The 20,375-nt window shown below is 51.5% G+C and overlaps 1 protein-coding gene across 2 annotated transcripts in view; it reads right to left on the bottom strand.

Annotated features, from left to right (window-relative positions):
- Positions 1-3,905: 3,905 nt before the first annotated feature.
- The window catches only part of GALNT18 (polypeptide N-acetylgalactosaminyltransferase 18), a 305,682-nt gene continuing 289,212 nt past the window's right edge, over positions 3,906-20,375 (bottom strand). Inside the window, exons 10-11 of one of the 2 annotated variants that reach the window (XM_006763460.2) lie at positions 17,465-17,629; positions 3,906-4,326 (exon numbers count right to left, since the gene is read on the bottom strand). In XM_006763460.2, the coding sequence (XP_006763523.1) occupies positions 4,180-4,326; positions 17,465-17,629 (312 nt within the window). In that variant the 3' untranslated portion in view covers positions 3,906-4,179. The remainder of the gene's footprint in view (positions 4,327-17,464; positions 17,630-20,375) is intronic. The other variant, XM_015563712.1, reaches the window with a different exon arrangement.

Below are 20,375 nucleotides of genomic sequence, written 5' to 3'. Positions count from 1 at the left end.
ACAGAGGAGCCTGTCTCCTTCATGAGCTGTGGGGCTGAGCTGTGGGCCAGGCAGCAGGGCTGGCTGTCAAGGGGCTCTTGTCACACGGGGCTAAAAAGGCTTTTCTATTATCAGCAAAGGCAGTAGAAACAGGAAACAAAAGTTGTTTAATGTGCAAATCATTAAAAAAATAATGATCTCACCCCAGGGTGTTCAAGAGCCCTAAACAGCTGTTAATGAGCTTACAGCAACAGCAGGAAAAGCAGCCAGCTGAGGCTGGGATGGGCTGGGGCTGGAGTGGGCTGAGGCTGGGATGGGCTGGGGCTGGAGAGGGCTGAGGCTGGGATGGGCTGGGGCTGGAGAGGGCTGAGGCTGGGATGGGCTGGGGCTGGAGAGGGCTGAGGCTGGGATGGGCTGGGGCTGGAGAGGGCTGAGGCTGGGATGGGCTGGGGCTGGAGAGGGCTGAGGCTGGGATGGGCTGGGGCTGGAGAGGGCTGAGGCTGGGATGGGCTGGGGCTGGAGAGGGCTGAGGCTGGGATGGGCTGGGGCTGGAGAGGGCTGAGGCTGGGATGGGCTGGGGCTGGAGAGGGCTGAGGCTGGGATGGGCTGGGGCTGGAGAGGGCTGAGGCTGGGATGGGCTGGGGCTGGAGAGGGCTGAGGCTGGGATGGGCTGGGGCTGGAGAGGGCTGAGGCTGGGATGGGCTGGGGCTGGAGAGGGCTGAGGCTGGGATGGGCTGGGGCTGGAGAGGGCTGAGGCTGGGATGGGCTGGGGCTGGAGAGGGCTGAGGCTGGGATGGGCTGGGGCTGGAGAGGGCTGAGGCTGGGATGGGCTGGGGCTGGAGTGGGCTGGGGCTGGAGTGGGCTAAGTCTGGTGTGGGCTGGGTCAGGAATGGGCTGGGGCCCCTAACCCTCCTGCCTGTCCCCCACACATCCAGTGCCTCTGCTTTGGAGTCACATGACCCTGGACTTCTGACCTTTATACCTCCAACATATAGTGGAGCCTGGACTGGCCATGTAGTCCCCACTCCTAGGAGGTCAGGGCCGCCCAGGCCATCGCAGAGCCTTCTCCGCCAGGGCCCGGGCAACTGGGCTCAGGGGGATGGTGAGTGGTATCCCAGGAGGGAGCTGCCCCTGTCCTGTTTTAACTGCCCCAGGTTAGCTTATGGGAGAGGGAGTCATTCTTGGGTTTTCTTCTTGGGATGATGTTGTTGGGAGTGGTTGATGTTGGGGTCGGGGGTGCCTCTGATAAGAGGGCAGGAGGGTGGGGTTTGCAGGGGTGGGGGTGAAGGTAGCTGGACTTTTGGACACAGAGGCATCCCTGTGACACTTGCTCCAAACAAGGCCAGCCCATGGCTCTGCCTGGCCCAGTTTCTATGGCTTCTGTGTAAAAGCTCGCAGCCTCCAGACCAAGCACATCTGCTGCCCACCCAGGCAGATGGAACAGACATGAGTGGGTGTTGTCACTGCAGGTGGGGTGGGCTATGGATGTCGACAGGAAGGGGAAATGTGGGTGTGGGTTGGCATAAAGGTGTGGATATTCTTGACAGCGACTGGGTGTCAGGATATCAATGGATGAAATAATAATAGCTCAGACGTTAGAGCACTTATTATGTTCCCATCACTGCTCTGCTTTACATAAATTTACTCATCTCATTTTTATAACAACCCCATAAAAGATACACTATTAGTATCTCCATTTTTAAGGGGGTTGGGAAATGGAGGCACAAAGAGGTTAAGTATCTGCTCCAGGTCATTCAGCTGGAAAATGGCAGGGCGGCGATGGACGGCGCTGTCTGGCTCCAGAGCCCATGCTCTTGGTCCTCCCGCTCCTCATGGGACGTGGTGTGGCAGGGACCATGGGAGGTGGGTGGGCGCAGGGGCACTCTGGATGGGGTGTGGCGTCGAGGTGTGAACAGGGGGGGCGGTATGAACAGATGTTGCTGCGAATGAGGCCCGTGCCAGGACGGGAGGGAGGGCATGTGTGCACTGGCTCAGGGGAGTGCTGGGCAGTCGTTGTCAGACTTTAGCAGAGAAGCAGAATCACTGGAGGGCTTTTTAGAACCTGGATTGTTTATGGTTCGGGAAGCTTGAGAAGTGTTTTTCTAATACGTTCCCAGGTAATGCTGATTCTGGTAGCCTGGGCACCGGTCTTGGGAGCACCAGGGACGGGAAGCGCGTGTGAGTGATGGTGAAGAACAGGAAGTGGTATTTTAGAGGGAGAGAGGAGGTGGGTAGAGTGAGACTAGAACTGAGTGACTTTAGGAGTATGGGATGTTGCAGCTGTAGGAAGAGTTCCACCGGAATGAGCACAGGCATGATATGGCTTAGGTAGGCAGAGAGGAAGTAAGGGGTGCCTATGGCAGTGGCCTGGGAAGCTCCCACGGGCCCTTCTAGGGTGAATCCCGTGCTAGATGGGGTTCTCGGTGTGCAAAGGTGGTGAGACAGGAGGTCCCCCTTCCCTTGGGGTCCCTTAGGTGCAGGAGGTTTCTCTGTGTTATCAGTTTTTCAGCTATAAATTACTGAGCCCAAACAGGTGACTGCAGGGCCTCAGAGAATTTGAGGAGGTGAGTGGGGCTGGAACCTGTCGAGAAAGGGTTTCCTCTCCTACTTCAGTCTAGCCTCGTGGTCGGCAAACTGTGGCTCATGAGCCACATGCGGCTCTTTGGCCCCTTGAGTGTGGCTCTTCCTAAGCCGTAGGAGTACCCTAATTAAGTTAATAACAATGTACCTACCTATATAGTTTAAGTTTAAAAAATTTGGCTCTCAAAAGAAATTTCAATCGTTGTACTGTTGATATTTGGCTCTGTTGACTAATGAGTTTGCCGACTACTGGTCTAGCCTGTCACTTATCATAGCTCTAGTATGAACTAAAGTGTTGGAGGTGGTGCTGGGGTGGGGGGTGTCCTTCAAACTAAACACAGGAGCCCCCACCAGAGGACGGTCTCTGGGACGGGGATGAGAAACACTCAGGGGACGCTGCTAGAGGGACAGAGGATTGGGCAACAGGCTGCAAGGATAGTCACCAGTTTCCCAGGCTGCGGTCAGGGGGGTGACTTGGAGCCCTAACTGACTGTGCCATGCCATGGGTAGAGTTGTGTCCCCCCAGGAAGATGTGTCCTCAATCCCAGTGCCTCTGAATGGGACTGTATTTGAAAATAGGGTTTTTATAGAGGTAATCGAGTACAAATGAGGTCATTACCGTGGGCCCTTATCCAACATGACTGGTCTCCTTAAAAAAAGGAGAAAATTTGGACACAGACAAACAGAGGAAAGACGACAGAAGACACAGGAAGGAGATGGCCTTCTGCAGGCCAGGCAGTGCCTGAGTCACCCGGGCTTGGAGAGAGAGTCTCCTCACAGCGCTCAGAAGGAACCAACGCTGCTCACACCTCGATCTTGGACTCCTAGCCTCCAGAACCCTGATAGAGTGTGTAGTTTGAGCCACCAAGTTTGTTATTCTTTGTTCCAATAGTCTTGGGAAGGGAAGCAAATGCACCACGATTCATGGAAAAAGCTAACGAGATGGAGCTGATGACTGGATGGGGCGTTTGCTGTGGGCGGTGTCACTGCACTGGGAGGTGACAGAGGTGACTTCAGGAAAGGGCAGTGTACTGGAGCCAGCAGATGGCCAGTGGAGGACACTCCAGGGGCCAGTGAGCACTCCCGCTTTCTCCGGGAACAAAGAACGGAGGCTGTCTTCCAGACAAGGTGCCTCCGAGCTCACAGTGGCCTTCTCGCCGCCCTGGGCCTCACAAAGAAAGCGGGCGGCTTGCACAACACACTGCCACTGCTTGCAAGGCCCAAGGGCCTCCTTTCTCAGGGGCGCGGAGCTGGAAGGGCAAGCAGGGATGTGTCTTGGGCTGTGAGAACTCCAGGTTCAGAGGAGCCGGGCATGAATCTCCACCAGGCACAAAAGATGGCAGAAACCCTTTTCTTAATAATAGTATTTTATTGACAGTTATAAATATTTTCCATTTGTCCCCTATTTACAGTTGCAAAATAGTTTATGATATTCACTACCTTCACCCACCATTCAGCATCTTCCTAGAAACTGCTTGAAAATTGGATAGGAAATAGAAAGCTCTCTAAGGGGTCCCACCAACCTGGCTCCAGGACTTCCAACCACCCAGGTGGACAGCAGGCAACTTGCAGCAGGTGCTACACAGTAGCAAAAGGGCGGGCGGGGCGGGTCCTGGCGGGTCAGGATGCCAGGCTCCTCAGGACATTGGTGATGCTCCAGCGCTGGCCCGAACACTTCTGCAGCACCAGCTGGAAGCCGAACTCCAAGTCGCTGTTCTCCTGCAGCTCCAGGCAGCGCTTGGACTTGAGGTTCTGGATGGGGCCTCCCTAGGAGCCAGGGCAGAGGGTGGAGTCAGAGGGTGTCCAGGCAACATGGGGAGGTCCGGGGAGCCTGAGGCCTAGCGGCTGGGACTATGTGTGCTTTTAGATGTCTGGGATCCAATGAGGCCACGGGAGGTCTGGGGCCTGCATTCCCATGAAGCCTCGGGCTCCCATCTCTGATGTGTTGATCTCCTCCCTGAGAATGACCTTGTGTGTAAGTTTTCTTCACAGAGCCCTAGTTTTTCACTAGAACAGAGATACCCCACCCCGATGTCCGTCTACCTGGCTGGGGTACAGCATGCTGGGTTGCTCCTACGGCTCCTCTCTGGGGGATTAAGCCCTATTCTCCATAACCATAGGCTGGGCCCCTGCTCTGAAAAGCCTAGCTCCTTGGGACCACCCCGTGATTGGCCTGAATTTCAGTATCACCAGACATCCTGCTTTTAGGGTCTGTGCTCCCAACTGGACCTCTAGAGCCACCAGTGCTGGTCTCAACCAAGTTCAGGCTCCTGGATTCTGTCTATAAGGCCACTGGGCTCCCTCATCCCTGGATATGCATCATTTCCACATGCTGCTGGTGTTCTGGAATGTTCTGTAGCCATGCACACTAAGTTTATACCCCAAACACCTTGGGGCTGCTGGCTATGTGGCTGGGTGTCAGCATTTTGAGTATTTCTGAGTTTTATTGAAAATGGGCTTTGGCTTTCCAAATGAGCGGAATTGCTTGGGCTGGGTAAGTGGGCTCCTTGTAGCTTAATGCTACTTGATTATATGCTAAAGTCACCTTTCCCCCAGAACTTACTGTGTTTCCCATCTCAGCCATAACCAGGCATCGTTGTGGGAAAGCTGGGCATTTTCAGTATATGTCCACCTCTCCCCAGCATCTCATTAGGCACCGATTCCTGTCAATTCCACCTCCTTCAGGCCTTGTGACTGTCTCCTTATCGCTATCCCTTCGTACTTGCCCTGATTCAGGCCACCATCTTCTCTCCGCTGACAACTGCATCAGCCTCCTCACTGATCCCCTTCCCACTTCAGGAGGCAGGGAGTAGTGATTCTTTCAGATGCGTATCTGGCCTGGAAGACAGAGCCTGGCTCTGTAGCGCATGCTCATGGTCTGGTGCTGTGTCTCTCTCTGGCCCGGTCCCCCTCAACTCGCACACCTTGAACTGCAGTGATACCAAACTCTGGGTAGTTTGCTGAATGCATTTACATTTTCTCAGGATTCCTAGACGTTGAACAAGCTGTCCCTGTGCCTGGGGTCCTCTCCATGCTCTGCTTCAGGCTAAGCCATAGTCACTGAAGGCTCGGCGCCTGCTCCTTCCTCCAAAGGCTTCTCACCTTCCACCAGCTCCTGCCTCCTCCTCCCCTCCAGTTCCCCAGCTGGTGCGCTGTTCTCCATCCTGTGCTTTTTCCCCACTCAGCACTTATTGAAGGACAGTAAAAGTTCTTATTTACTTGTCTTTTCCCCCGCTGGACTGAGAGTTCTATGTTTTATCAATTTCTGTCCCCTCAACATCCAGCAAAAAGCTTGGATGCAACACGACAGGTGGTCATTAATCTGGCTGTCATGACTTATATAGGTAAGAAGGGAATCGGTCACAGGACAGGGTGACCATGCTCAGGTTCGCCCTGGGAGGCCTGGCAGCAAAGAGAGGGAGACTCTGAGCCCACCCCAGCTGCACCCATGCCCATCCCAGCGAACAGCCCACTGTGAGCAAGGGAGACGGAAGTCCTTTCTGGAAGTCATCCCCAGTCTGCCACCACCATCCCCCTGGCAACAACTGACATCTCAAGAGCACATCGAGACTCAGTTCTCACAACCACTGAGAAAACTGGCAGTATCTTCCCCAGCTGAACAGACACTTCCCTGCGACCCAACAGCTGTACCTATAGCTATACAACTAGCAGAAAGGTGTGCACCACAGACAGGTACCCAGGTGCCTTCTGAAACATGATTTGTAAAAGCTCCAGCCTGGAAACAAACCAACCATCCATCAATAGGAGGGCGGATAGAAAACAGTGGTGACTCACATAAAGGAATACTATGCAGCATCAAAAACGGACACACTGGCTCTCTACTCAAGAGGGGTGAATTTCAAAATTACAATGTTAGCAAAGGAAATCAGGCAGAATATATACATAATCCTACTTCTATAAACTTCCCAAGCAGGCAAAATAAAACCACAGTGTTCAAGTCAGGGTGGGGTTACTTTTGGGATGGAGGGGGTGGCAAATGACAGGAAGCAAGAAGGGGGCTTCTGGGGTGCTGGTGGGGTGCTCTTTCTGACCAGGGTGGTGCTTGCATAGGCATTTACTTGGTTTTAAATAAGTTGAGCATTTATTTTTGTACGTATATTTGCATGTTTCTGTGTGTTTGTGCTGTTCTTCAGTTAAAAAAATTAAAACAAAATTCCAGCTCCCAGGAGGGACTTTGAGCCGAGTGTGAAGGAGGCAGGGGAGTGAGAAGCCAGATAGTGAAGTCCGTGTGTGTGTGTGTGTGTGTGTGTGTGTCAGGAGCAGGTGTGGAACTTCCCAAGGTCTGGTGTGTGGGAGATGGCCTTGCAGACAGCAAACCTCTTCAGAAGCATTTGAGTGAGTGAAGCAGCCCAGCCCAGCCAGCACCTCCTCCGAGGAGAGCAATGACTCACTGCCCCTAGGATCACAGAGACATCAAAACAAAGGGGGAACTGAAATAGGGACCTCATGGGTCCCCCCTCCCCAGGTACAGCCAGAAAGAAACCCACAGGTCATGTCCTGACAGGACAGGACAGTAGCCATGAGACAGGGGCTCAGAAAGGACTCGTGTGGGAAGGAACTTTGAAGCTGATCCTCTTGTTCTCGTCTGCAACCTGAATGGCTCTGCACTTGGGCCTCGGGCCCTTTAGCTCTGCATGTCCACCTGCAGGGACAGCCCCCAAACCAGCACTTTCTTTCCGCAGTGGCTCCTCCTGGGGGAATTCTCCTCCTGTTGAACTAAGATCAGGGGCATCCAGCAAGGGAACCCAGAACACCCCTTGGGGTCCCACACTTGGGTCAGCTCCTGCTTCTCCACCTCTTCCCTTCTGACAGGGGAAGGCGAGGCCCATGTCCCCCAGTTCTATGCTTTCCCACGTTGAGTTTCTTATGGAAGAATTTTGTATACTCTCCCCATTCTGGTTGCCCTCCTGTTGTTTTTGTCACTCAGAACTGATCACAGAGCACAAACCACCTCATTTCCACTGAACAATAAATAGGCCCTTGCAACACAGCCAAGGAATGGGCACTGTTGGTGGCCACACGACAGTCCCGAACCATGAACCACGCCGGGACTGTGGCAGACATCCTCAAGTTGTCCTCTCAGAGGCTGTGGTTCACCTTAAGGCCCCATCGTATTCCTCAAAGGCTGGACTTTTGGACCCAGAGGCATCCCTGTGACACTTGCTCCAAACAAGGCCAGCCCATGGCTCTGCCTGGCCCAGTTTCTATGGCTTCTGTGTAAAAGCTCGCAGCCTCCAGACCAAGCACATCTGCTGTCCACCCACAGGCCGGGCCATGTGGCTGGTGCTTCTTCAGTGGGACTGTACCCAGCTTCTCCTGACGCTCCAACATCTGGCCAGCCTGGTGGTCCTACCCACTGCTGGGAGTGCAGCGCAGGCAGGGCTGGATGAAACCAGCCAGCTCTCTTATTCACCATGTCTGCTCAGGGTTCGGCACTCCAGGGGGTGAGATGGAAAGGGGAGAGTGCTGAACTAGGATGCTTCTTTTCTGGTGGTCAGCTGTGTGGCCCTGGGCAGCCGCCCACTCTTCTGGTTCCATTATCTCTAGGGTCAGATGATCACTTCTGTCCTGATTACTGGAGGATGAGCAGGACAGATGGGAAATTCCTTTATCAGCTACAAACAACAAACGGATATGAGGTTGTTCATAGAATCTGGTGGGGGATCCAGAAAAAGTGCACAGCAAGCAGATGGGGCCAGACCAAGTGCCCTTCCATTCCACTGGAGATTTTGACTGCTCAGCATGTCCTCAGGGGCTGGGCCAGGCTGCTTCAGCAAACCCTGGGCCACGGAAGCTTAGAGGAACTGGTCCCAGACAGGAGGCCGCGGCCGCCTCCTTTCCCACCAGCCACTCAGGAACATTCTGAGCCTTCTGCAGGGTACCATGCCAAGGCTGAGAGAGGAAGACAGGGGCAGTCTCTGAGAAGTAAAGTGTTCCTTCTGAGACTCAACTATGACATTTCCCAGGCCCTACCCTGGCCCAACCATGCCCTCGGCACCCTAGAGACAGGAAGTGTGGTGACCCTGGGGCAGAAACAGCCAGGGTGGCCTCTGGGAAGAATGTGGAAGAAATGGAGTGAGGCCAAGAGCAGGGTGGGGTGTGGAGAAGCACAGCTTCTGTGAGAGTGTGTGGGGCTGCAGGGAGGGCAGAGTGTGAGGCCAAGGAGAACTCCCTGTCTGGAGGCTCCGAAAGGAGAATCTTCTATAACGGAGTCGTCAGGCCACCCTGGAGGCCCCAATGAGCAGAGCCCAGGCATGAGTCTTGGAAAGACATCTGGAGTAGGGAGAGAAGGGCCAGGCTACCTGTTGGTACTAGAGCTAGCACTGGCCCCTGGCGCTTTCTCCCTCCTGTCTTCCTTCTCAGACCTTGACCTCTCTCACTGAATAAACTCTGGGGTCTTGCCTCTCTCTGGGCAAGTTCCATTCACCGCCATTGGAAAGGAGCCTTCCCCTCCTCCACTCAGTCCTTTCCTGATGAGTTCAGCCCCCTTGGGAGCAGCCTGGTGTTGCTACCAACTGCACCTCCACCTGCAGGCTTTGCACCTGGGATCAAAGTAACAACAGTTAACACTATCGACCATATGCCCAGCACTGTATCAAATGATTTACATGCCCAATCTCACATATTCCTCACAATAACCCTGAGAGGTGGAGATGCTAATTATCACCATTTTATAGAATTGGAGACTGAGGCTCAGAGAGGTCAGGAGACTTGCCTAGGATCACATGGTCAGGCAGTGGTAGAGTTAGGCGGGGATTCCGTGAGCCAGTCCCCATTACTGCTCCCCACTAGAATCAGTGGCCAGTCCACCCAGCATTTATTCCACTTCCTGCCTGTCTCAAGGGAGTGGACTAGACTGACAGCTGCTCATGCCCCAACACCTGGGGTCTTCTTGACCAGAGAGGAAAGTCACCTCCAAGAGGCTCTGAAGAGCCAGTTTGATCTAGTTCTTTTGAAAACTCTCTGCCATCCATCCATTCATCCATCTGTCCATCCATCCATTCATCCACTCATCTACTCATCCATCCATCCATCCATCCACTCATCTACTTATCCATCCATCCATCCATCCATCCATCCATCCATCCATCCATCCATCCATCCATCTGATATTTAATGAATGCCTACTGTGTGTCAGGGACATCAGTGACCAAACAAGAAATAATCCTTATCTTAGTGAAGACTATTCTAGGAGGAGGAGCAAACGATAAATTCTATAGTGTGTTAGAAGGTGATAGGCTGCACAAAAATGCAGAGCAATGTGTGTGCATGTTTGTGCCCCTAAAATTCATGTTGAAGGCCCAATCCCTTATGTGATGGTATTTGGAGGTGGGCATGGAATCCTCATGAATGGGATTATATGAAGAGACAGGAGATGGATGACCTCTCTCTCTCACCTCTCCCCTCATCCCCCACCCCTACGTGAGGACAGTGAGAAAGCTGCCATATGCAAACTGGAAAGAGGGTTCTCACCAGACACTGCATTTGCTGGCACCTTGACCTTGGACTTCCCAGCCTTCAAAACAAATGTTTGTTGTTTAAGCCACCCAATCTATGGTCGTTTTGTTATAGCAGCCTGAATGGACCAAGACAAGCAGGGTGAGACAGTTCAGGGATGGTGGTGAGGCAGGCTGCAATGGTAAGAGGTGGTCAGAGTGAGCCTCAGTGAGAAGGTGAGATATGAGCAAGACGTGAAGGAGAGGAGTTAGCCCAGGGGATATCTGGGGAGAATCCCAGGGCCCAGAGCAAAGCTCCCGCTCAGGCAGAGGCCTGGTGTGTTTGGAGAACAGCACAGAGGCCCCGGCTGAGAGTAGGCATGGGGGTAGGCATAGGAGATGAGGCCCAAGAGGTGAGTGTGGGGCAGGTTGTGTGGGGCCTTAGAGCCACAGAATGGACTTTGGCATTTTACCTGGTGACAGGGCCAGCCACTGCAGAGTAGGACTGACATGTTAACCATGTCACTCTGCTGTGTTGAGCATTAAGCATTGGAGGGAGGAAGGAAGCAGGGACCTGTTAGCAGGTTCTTGTCCTCACACCCAGGGCCAGCCAGCAGCCTCTGGGCCAGGCCCAGGGCTCTGGGGGGCTGAGGCTTGATATAGAACCCCTGCCTGGCCCCGCCCCCTGTGGAGGGTGCAGTCACTTGGTTTACTAGTCCAGTCATCTAAATTATTTGTGTAATACTTACAACTACAGGATCTGGAAACACATAATACTTTTAATTAAAGAATTTAAATAAGGGCAATTAAACCTGGCAGGAGAGATGCTGTGGCACACAGAGAGCTTAATTGGAAAAGGAACCAAATTAAATATGGAAACAGCATTAAAAAAATCGAAAGCTGAATGTACAGACTTAAGAAGCCTAATAATAATCCCTAGAGCTAGGTGCCCAGCCCCCAGCTTGGTGCCTTTTCCTTCTGGGCCTTGCTGGAGTGGTGACTAGCAAGGGCATGAGAGGCAGTGGGAGCGGAACCCAAGAACACGGGTCCCTGCTCCCAGCTCTGCCTCTGGCTCTCCCTGACCGTGACCCTGGCTAAGTGCTGGTCTGGGCTTCAGTCTTGTCCTTTGCAAAAGGAACCAGAGCACTGGGGGCACTGACCCTGTCTCCACGTGGAGCACTGACCATGTCCATAGGCACATGCAGATCTATGGTCGTCCATCAGTCCCTGGGGCTGAGGGATTGAGGAGCTGACCCCAGATAACGTGGCCCTTCCTCCCGCCTCAGTTTCCCCCAGGCGTGTGTCTGTGGCAGCTCGGGGTGGAACAGCTAGCACCAGACTAAGCAACCTGGCTCCCCCTGGAGCTATAGGCTGGGTAGATGGATTCCAGTGGTTCTCAACCTTCTGGCCCTTTAAATACAGTTCCTCATGTTGTGACCCAACCATAAAATTATTTTCGTTGCTATTTCATAACTGTAATGTTGCTACTGTTATGAATCATAATGTAAATATCTGATATGCAGGATGGTCTTAGGTGACCCCTGTGAAAGGGTCGTTTGACCACCAGAGAGGTCGCGACCCACAGGTTGAGAACCGCTGGTAGACAGAGCTCCTAAAGGCTTGTTAAACCATAGATCACTGGGCTCCACTTTTCTGATCCAGTAGGTCTCCAATGAGGCTCAAAATGGATTTCTTTAAACTTCCCGGTGTTGCTGCTGGTGGTGGTGCTGGTCCAGGGACCACCGATGGGACCTCAAACACCATCACCTTGTCCGGGGAAAGGGCTGGGCCCAGCTGGTTGCTGGCACTGGCGTCCCTGAGGAGCAGCATTGGGAGCGTCTGGCCTGAGCTCGCCCAGGTCTCACGGTTGTGATCGCCAAGAGGTCGGGTGCGGACTGCATCCTGTATGCTCTGTTTATTTCAGAGCTCCCCTTCCACTCTCCTTTCTAATTAATTTTCCAGGAGCAAGTGGCCTGGTGGGGCTTTGGCTTTAAGCTTAGTCCCAGGAGTTTCCAGGTTAAGCAGTTTATAATCAGTAATCAAATACTTGAAGGCATAGGTGCGATGTTAGTGCTGGTTACAGACACCTGAGATTAAGCCATTTTGTAGGGGAAAGGGGTCTCTCTGTATCATGAATAGCCAACGCTGCATTGACTCAATAAGCTCTTTGGTGTTTGTCTTTCTTCAAGGAGACTTGGTGGCTGAGGGAGACGGGCCTGGGATTTGTGGTGAAGCTCCAGTGGACTGAGGATGGAGCAATGGCAATGTCAGTGTGAAAGGAAAGGTGGAGGTTGGGTCGGGGGGAGGATGAAGACAGCAGGGTGGCAGGAGGGAGTGTGCTAAGGAGGCAGGAATCCAGCCAATTCAGGCGCACCGCCACGTGGCTAGGCAGGGAGACCCAGCCCGGAGCTGCCATAGCTGCCATCCACTGGCTTTCCAGAGGTGAGACCAAGGCAGTGTGGGCCCCAGATTGGACAGAATTCCCAGATTTGACCTTGGACAAATTATTCAATTCTTCTGGGCCTCAGTTTCCTCATCTGTAGAATGAGGGTAATTAAAGTACCTAATGACATTATCATGGGGACCAAGTAATCTTTATAAATCAGTTACAATAGTACCAGGCACATAGTAAGCACCATATAAATGCTTGATAAACACATTTCCAAACCTCCCCGAGGTCTGTGTAGTGGGGAGTGAGCCATCGCACCTGGTCCTGGCTCCTGACCTCTGTGGGGTAAGCCGGGGGAGAAGAGGGTGCTGACTACCATCCGCTAACAATAACTAAGGAAACAGCCAGGGCCTGAACAGAGCTTCTCCAGTCCCCAAACTGGACAGTTCCACACTTGCCCCTTCATGTGACATGGAAATGAAAAGCTGTTTTATTCCAAAGCCACAATGAAATACCCGACTAGAGTCTTTCTGCTCAGCACAAAAGGTTCTCAAAGTTGGACTTCCTGGCAGAGCATGGGGGCTGGAGCGGGAGAAAGTCAGAGCTCCTCCTCCCTTGTGTTGGGAAATTCTTTGGCAGAATTAGCGGTGCTCCCTGGGAAATGTGCTCTGCAGATAGGTTCTGTTCTGAGTGGGTTACTCATCTTGCATCAATTTATCAAATTGGACCCCACCAATCAGGGCTGATTGTCCCTGGACAGGCGGGCTTGGCTCTGTGCTCAGCACTCCTCCAGTCGGTCTCCTCATACTCTGGAAACTCTCTTCTCTCCTGGCGTTAATAGAAACCTCTTATTGTCCTGGATGGTCCTCATTTAGAAAATGCATACACGCTGCACTGAGAAGGAGGCAGCACAGGGCGGAGGTGTGGGGACGGCCGCCGGTGGAACACTCATCTGTGTGCCTTTGTCTCCCAGACGGACCCTGCTAATGTTTTCACCAAAGAACCTGGCAGCCAACAGGAGTGGCGGCACACCCCAGTCTGGGGGGCAGCATGAACTACAGTCTGAGTACCTGACGACTCATCAAAGCCTCCCGTTTTAAAAGATCTTCATACAAATGTGTACTCCATACCATGCACACACCTGTCCTATATAATAAAAGCATAGTTTGCAAATTGTCTCCTCGATGGGGTGTTCACCCAGGAGTTCGACGACGGGCAGGGTTGGCCGGGGAGAGGGAGGGAGTACCTGATTGACAGTAGTTAGGGACCCTACCAGTGCACGAATTTTGTGCACTGGGCCTCTGGTTTTAGTATAAAACATCTCTACTTCCCTGCCTCCCTCCATCTGGAGTTACAGTACAGGGAGAAGTGCACATTGGCCCTGTGACTTTGAGCATCCCACTTAGCGCATGCAGTTGGGATGCTACCACCAACACGTGTTTTCTGTAGGAACTAGGGATTTCCAACTGAGCAGGGCGCTTTGACTATTACATTGAAATGTCCTGGAAGTACAGTCTTATTGTTTTTTATTTTTTTTTATTTTCAGCATGCATGCATGCAAGGAAGGCCATCAAAGGATTTTGTTTATCTTTGGGTCTCCCCAAACCTCGCTCCTAGCACATCAGAGGCCTTTAATTAATATTTCTGAGTTGTTAAATCAGGGACTCCTTCCTTCGATCAATAGCACACTGGATGTCTGCTCTGTCTCAGGCTTCTCAAGAGGGATTGGAGATGCTGAAAGTGGAAGACAGCCCTGAGTTTCAGTCTACCAGCTGACAGAAGACAGGAGTAGGGAGTGAAATAACAAACGATTCCATAAAGTGGGGTAAATATGACCTTCAAACAAGAACTCAGCTAATTTTCAAATTCATGCTGCTTTTCACTAAGGCAGGCCCAGTGGGGCTTCTAGGCGGAAAAGCCCTCTCAGGACTGCTGTCTAATTTCAGCTTACAATGGCAGAATTTCAGCGGTGGCAAACCCTTAGGACCATCCAGTCCAGTTCCGTTTAGAGCTGTATAGCCTCAGATGGCCTGCCCAGTGTTCCCTGAGCCCACCTCATCTCTGAACTACCAACCTCTGGTCAGGACAACCCTGACTATGAGGAAGCTGTCCTGGGGTGGCCTTGGATTAATAAACTCCCTTCACAACTACCTCCACTTAACCCATCACTATTTCCAGTAGACTTAAAATGACTCTCCAAGTCCTCCCAACAGCTGCCTGGCCCCAGGCCCCCATGCCAGCCAAGTCACAGGGAGAATGGAGCAGCCTTTACCCTGCTTGCCTGTCTGCAGCCCCTTTTCTTCCGTCCCACTTGTACTCTGCTGCCGGAGGGACTCAGACCCCATCATCACAATCTGTTGCTTAAGAACCTCCCTTAGTTTCTCCCTTTGCTTTTAAGGTGAAATCTAAACTTCTTAGCACAGCTTCCGGCGACCACCATTATCTGCTCACACTTCCTCTTAAGTCTCATCTCTCTTATGCCCCGTGGAAAATTCCAAACCCCACCCACACCAAACCTGATTTCCATTTCTCAAGTGTGCTCTGCTTTTGCTTGCCTTTGCCCAGGCTGAGACTCTACATGGAATGTTCTTCTCTCTTTCTACACCTGGGAACTGTCCTACAACTTTCAAGATCTAGATCAAACAAGCCTCGAATGTTCCCTGAGTTCTATCAGCCTGGGGTCCCAGAACACCCTTCCCCTACTTCGGCTCTCATCACCCAGTGTGGTGTGTTTACATGCCCAGGAGCTCCTCCGAGCAGAGGCCCTGTTTGACTCACATCTGCATCCCTCTTGCCCAGACCCCTGTGCTTCATAAATGTTTGATGAATGACTGAAGGAAAGAATGTTCATTATTGGGAAATTGCTCCTTAGAGCCGTGTGTGTCCGTGTTGCCAAGAGATGTTTTCGTCAAACCTGGTTTCTCAGTGTCAGAATCAAGCGCTGTCCCGATTCATCCCAGAAGCATTGGAAATTCAGAAGGGCTTCTCAGAGTTAGAGGAAAGGCATTAAACAGAAAGTCGGGGTATGAGATGGAACACTAAGATATGCAAATGCCTATCTTCTTTGTAGGCGATCGGGGGAGAATCGCACTAGATTATTTTGAAATTAATTCAGCCTGAGTGTCTGTGGAGTTTAAATGCAGCCCTCAGGGGAGTAAATAATGCAGACTGTGCAACCGGAAAGGAGATTTAAAATGCACCATTAAAAGCTCCTTTCAGCCCAACTTCTGCACTGGAAAATTCTAGTTGGTAGGTTCCCCATGAAATTTGCAAAGATTAAAACCTGTTGCAAGAAAACATGTCTAAGAACATGACTTTAGTTATTTAAGAGTCTCCCAGCATCCTCTGGCCTTGTCAAGAGCAGCTCCTAACCAATGTGGGCTTGGGGAGAGATTCCAGGTCGCTTGATAAATATTGATCATTTTGCTTTAAACAAAAATTTCACAAATATTAATTTCAAAATATCAAGTAAGAGTAGCTCTCTGGGTTTGCAAATAGGGATTTAAAAATATCATTTTCAAACAGTTTCCTTGGTAGAAGGATCAAAGCATTCTGGGAGTTTCAATTAGATAGATGCCTAAGTGACCGAAGGCTGCCCCGTCCCCACGCGCCAACATGGCCTGCTTTGTTGCTCACTGTGTCCCTTCAAGCAGGAATCGTGCTGGGCTCCCTGTTCAATGCCATGTGCCGAGATGAGGGAAAGAAGGAGCTGGATTTTGGAGGGTCTGTTTCGAGGACACCCATTGTTTTGTTCCTTTCTCTGTCCCAATCACAGATGGAAGATGAGATGAGGGTTAGTGAGGGGCACCAAGGCATTCAGGTCTGCACAAATGAGCTGAGCCATCCTGTCCACAACCTTGGAGCATATGTGGGAAGGCCGACTGTCTGAGAGGGCTGAAAAGGAGGCAGATGGGCCTGCCTGGGGGGCTGGGATATTGAAGCAGCCTGGGGTCAGATTCAGCCAGCCTGTTGGAACTCCACCTCGGCCGTGCTTGGGCTGTGCGATCTTGGCCAGGTCATTTAATCTTAGTGTCACCTTTGAGATGGAGTTGCCATGCTTATCAACATTGAACTGCACGAGGCTGGACACAGAGAGGCCGGGGCCACACAGATGGAGCTCTGTTTTCCTGATGATCCCAGAGCTCCTGGGAGGAGCAAGGCCTCTGAAGGGGCCAGGGAACTTACTTTAGTTCAAGAACCCTCATATCTGGCTGACACAAAGTCCCCAAGTGGCAGGTGCCTGGCTGGGCCATGACCTCCAGGGACCATTCCAGGAAATCCCGGCTCCTCTCACCTGCCTCCTCTCTCAGTGAGTCAAGGCAGACTGCCCTTTACAAAATGTCCCAAGACACTGCCCTGTGTGGTAACCTCGTCCCCTAGAGCGACCTCTACTGGGAGGAAGGAAGGCAGAGGGGTCATAGATCAGAAGGGTCCCAGCACTGTCTATACCTGGGAGGCTGGGCTTCCTGTCCTGAGAATGAGCTTGTGTAGAAGAAATTCGAGGGTTTAAAGCAGAGAAACCCAAGTTTAAATCCCAGCCCTACTCTTACTGTGTGACTTTGTACAGGTGATTCCCAACTCTGAGCCTGCTTCCTTACATCGAAAACTTAAATAAAATGATAATAAAACAGCAACAATCACAATATAATAATAACAACCCAATGAACTGATGTATGTGAAACCCCTGGCATATAGTAAGTGCTCAATAAATCCCGAGAGTTGCCTGGAGTCACACCTCCCTCTAGCCCAGGGGTGGGCAAACTTTTTGACTCGAGGGCCACAATGGGTTCTTAAACTGGACTGGAGGGCTGGAACAAAAGCATGGATGGAGTGTTTGTGTGAACTAATATAAATTCAAAGTAAACATCATTACATAAAAGGGTACGGTCTTTTTTTTTTTTTTTTTTTAGTTTTATTCATTTCAAACGGGCGGGATCCAGCCTGCTGGCTGTAGTTTGCCCACGGCTGCTCTAGCCACAGTGTCCCTCTCCTCCCAGACCCTTCCTGGCTCTTGGGCCCCTCCCCATTCCCTTTGCTCTGCCTCCTCCTGGGCTGTTACCTGAGAGAACTGCCAGTGAAGCTTCATCCTCTTGGCTTTGGCGTAACTGCACTCGATGAGCCGTGGCCGGCTGTTGACGTCCACCAGGCACCGGTTGTCATCGTCGTCAACCGTGGGGCTCAGGACGCCCACATGGATCTGCTGACTGCTCGTGTAGTACACGTTCTGGGGGTGGGGGAGAAGGAGGTTACATGCTGACGACCAAAGAGATGGGGAGGGTTAGCAGGGTGTCTCCCCAAGCATCTGGCGAAGGGATTACAATCCAATGACCTTCATGTGTTTTCTATTGCAATGGACTAGACAACTCCCTTTTACATTTCGATCCAGCACAGCATCTGGTCCACATGTACAATTGAAATAAACTTTTCAAGAAATGAAACTTAGCCTCCCTAAATGCAAATGCTTTCTATTCTATTCTTCCATTGAAAAGCATTGGTCAAACCTTTTAAACTGATTTCACCACCCACCGTTTAAAAAAAGCACTTCTTCAATCCATTATTTATAGGCTTGCTGACTTCTCCCTCCATAAATACTTTATGCAAGATACTGTGCGTGGCCAGTAGTTAGAGAGCAGGAAACCTGGACACTATTAGGGGGTTTGGAGTCTGGGGGGATAGGCGATATACAACAGGTAGCTTCCATCCATCCTAGGACTGTGCACAGCAGGGGTTGGCAAACTTTTTCTTAAAGGGCCAGATGGCAAATATTTCTGGCTTTGCAGGAGTATGGAGAGGTCCCCAAGACCAGCCCCAGGTTCAGTGATTCACTGACTCACAGGACTCAGCACATGGCTGTACTCACGGCTACGATTTATCACAGTGAAAGGATACAGATCAAATCAGCGAAGGGAAAGGGCACATGGGGGGAAGTCTGGGGAAACCAGGTCCAGGCTTCCAAGGTCCTCTCCCAGAGGTCACACAGGACGCGCAGAATTCCCCCACAAGGAGCTCAGACAGCCCACGGGAAGTGCTCTTACAGACCAAGCACCCAGTGGCTTTTTGGGGGGCTCTTCACATAGGCAGCCTCTGCCTGGTATGTAAGAAAGTTCCAGACTTCCAGAAGGAAAGCAGGTATTTAGCATAAACCATACGGGTTATACAACCAGTGTAGACACCATGAGCTATTTGTACCAGAGTGGGAATGGTGTTCCTGGATGCCAGTCAAGGGCCAGCCTTGTAAGGGCCAGAGTCACTGCTCTGTTAACTGTTTCTGCACAGAGGGCCCTGCCATCCCCGTCAACCCAATGCTGCCATTGAAGCATGGACACAGCCACAGTTAACACAGGACGCAGTGGCTGCATTCCGGTGATGCTTTCCTTACAAAAACAGGGCTGTCCCATGTGCTGTCATTTGCTGGCCCTGGCGGAGAGGAAAGGACATGAGTCCTGGCCTTCCCCGAGCAGTGGCTCCCAACAAGGGCTCTAAGTGGGCAGTCACAGGGCTTTGTGAGCCCCTTTCTTCACAATCCTAAAGGAAGTGACACCCCACCTATGGTTAGACCTCTGGGCAAATCCAGATACCACATTTCTTTGTTTTAGGTTAGAATTCAGGGTGGGCCCTCTTATTATCGTGATCTAGTCAAAATTCTCACTGGTAAACATTTTTGATTCATTCCCAAGGGCAAAATGAAGTAGTTCCTGTTTTAGTTAAAGGAAGTGGTTGATAGGACTTTTAAAATGTGAATGCAGGGAATGAAAGGGACCATGGGGCAAGGAGGACCATGTAAGGAGGGAAAGTAAGGGGAGGTTCTTCAGGACCACACTTTCCTGGTGCCTGGAAGTCCAGAGGGGGTGAAGAGACAGGCAGGGTCACTTCAGACCTAAGAAGAAGCTCAGGCCAGGGTATAAATCAAGGTTCCAGCAGGAACAGATGGTACACTCAACAGAGAGGAACTGCCACGGATATAATGTAATGAAGGCATAGTTCTCAATGGCGTGGGTGGGTGCAAGGGCACCACAGGGATAGGATAGTTCCCTGAGGATGGTAACATGGAGTTGTTATCACTCCTAGGCTCAGACGGGTGAGAGGAGAGAGAAGTTACCAGAACTTAGAAGAGAAAAGTTATGTAGAGAAGGTTGACTTGAGAGAAGATTCAGGAAGGAAGGTTTGGGGGTAACTGAGTGGTGGTGAATAAATACCCTGGCTTCACCCTCCCGTCCTCTTTCCATTCTTCTGCTGGGCCAGCCCATTGGCAGAACCCATCTGGAAGCCGGAGAACACGGGAGCCCACCTAAACACTCCATAAAGTTGGCTCTCAGAGGGGGAGGAGACGGGTTGAGAGTGGGTCTGGAGGGATAGAAGGAAGACACTTAGTACAGAAAGGATCTGCTCTCCAAGGTAATCTTACAAGTTATCAGGTTTGGCGAATCCATAGACATAGATGGGGAAACTACTAAAGTTTACTGATTCTTCCCATAACAGTGGCGAGGGGCCAGGGTGACCCAGTTCTGAGTAGAGGCCAAGTGCAGAATGCCCGGCTTCATGTGGAAACGGGACCAGAACACTGAGGCCAGGGAGACCATTCAGCACCTAAATAGGGTAAGAAGTGGGCTCCGCCTGAGCATCCTGACACCATCCCTGTGGGGCCTGGATTTCCAGTTGCCCATCAAGTAAAGTTGATGACCTGCTGCGCCCTCCAGGGGACTGGAGTTGAGAAAGAATTTGGTAACTGATAAGATTTAGGCAATTAAACAGATGCAGTTAAGCATCTCACCCAGTCATCCACCCATCCATCCAACAACAAACAAGCTCTAAGAAATGAGGCGAGAAAGCTATGACCCCTGTCCTGGAAGATCAAGGGCCAAGGTGGGTAAACTAACATATCAGGAAATAACGGCCTTAATCACACTAATATAAGAATCGTCTCCACTTGCCTACCCTGACTCTTGCTACCATGAGAACAGAAATGAAAA

This window comes from Myotis davidii, unplaced genomic scaffold, assembly GCF_000327345.1.
Source record: "Myotis davidii unplaced genomic scaffold, ASM32734v1 scaffold118, whole genome shotgun sequence".
Classification (NCBI taxonomy): Eukaryota; Metazoa; Chordata; class Mammalia; order Chiroptera; family Vespertilionidae; genus Myotis; species Myotis davidii.
Note: the sequence above shows the minus strand (reverse complement) of the source record. Positions and strands in the feature narration are given on the sequence as shown.